Genomic DNA, 1,121 nt, shown 5'->3' with positions numbered 1-1,121 from the left:
TTCATTAGAGAGTTAGCATAATTTAAAAGGAAAAGCATACTATATATTTTATTAATTGCAATGTTTTTGTTATGTGGGCTTAATTGGACATTTTTCTCTTTCTCCTTTTGGGTTTCTATCTGAGAGGGCGTCTTTTATGGTTCAGCTGTGTTTGAGACTACAGGGAAAATGCTAATGCCGATTAACATAAATATAAATAATATAGAAGCAATATATACGTATACACAGAAACAGATCCCAGCATCAGACCACGGAGGTTGTGCTCTCGGGGTTCACGCGGATCAGTCTAGACGCGTTCCTCAGGTCCTGGAGCTGTCTGGCGGGCTTCCCCACACCCTCCTCGAACCTTTTCTCCACCACAGGGAGGACGGTTTCGTAGAGGAAGGACGCATTCTGCCGGATAAAGGCCTTCTTCTCCGGGTCCTGCTCACAGCGAAGACTGTAGTCCACGTGCTGGACAGCCACCAGGATGATTTCCACCAGGCTCTCCAGAAGCACCATGTGCAGCTCCGGGAAATACAGCTTCAGGGCCTCCTCCAGGAAGCCCATGGTCTGCTTGGTGAAGGCGACCACCGTGTAGCTCAGGTTCACCCAGCAGTCGTCGCCCGTGTACTGCTCAAAGTCACTCACGCCGCAGCCCTTCATCTCCTCCTTGAGCTTGCCCAGGGCCTCGGGCGTCATCAAGTTCATCCTCCTCCACATCTCCTCCGAGTTGCGGTGCTTGGTGGCCTCGATGATGATGTCCTTGTAGCTGTGCAAGGCGCCCTGGATGTCTTTCACCAGCAGGGCGTGGACCACGAAGGTGAGGTCCAGCCCGATGTCCCCCAGCTGCCGGCAGTGCTCCTTGGCCACCTGCACGCACTCGGCGGCCGTCGACAGGCTCTCCTTGCTGTCGAACACCTGCTTGCTGAAGGCGTCCACGAACATGCCCATGGCCGACCGCGCCCAGACCACGAAGGCCGAGTAGCAGCCGCTGTCCGTGCCGGCGAAGTCCGTCTCGAACTCGCGCGCCGTCTCCAGCAGGCTGGTGAAGAAGACGTGGCACAGCTTGTGGATGTAGAGCAGCGTGGCCCCTTCGATGCGCAGCTGGCGGATGGCCGTGTGCACCGCGGCCGCCCGCT

At 55.9% G+C, this 1,121-nt stretch overlaps 1 protein-coding gene across 1 annotated transcript in view; it reads right to left on the bottom strand.

Moving 5' to 3' along the window:
- The window catches only part of EXOC8 (exocyst complex component 8), a 3,542-nt gene continuing 2,421 nt past the window's right edge, over positions 1-1,121 (bottom strand). The window contains exon 5 of the mRNA XM_005856382.2: positions 1-1,119. Coding sequence (XP_005856444.1) covers positions 244-1,119 — 876 coding nt within the window. The 3' untranslated portion in view covers positions 1-243. The remainder of the gene's footprint in view (positions 1,120-1,121) is intronic.

This window comes from Myotis brandtii, unplaced genomic scaffold (assembly GCF_000412655.1).
Source record: "Myotis brandtii unplaced genomic scaffold, ASM41265v1 scaffold1026, whole genome shotgun sequence".
Lineage (NCBI taxonomy): Eukaryota > Metazoa > Chordata > Mammalia > Chiroptera > Vespertilionidae > Myotis > Myotis brandtii.
Note: the sequence above shows the minus strand (reverse complement) of the source record. Positions and strands in the feature narration are given on the sequence as shown.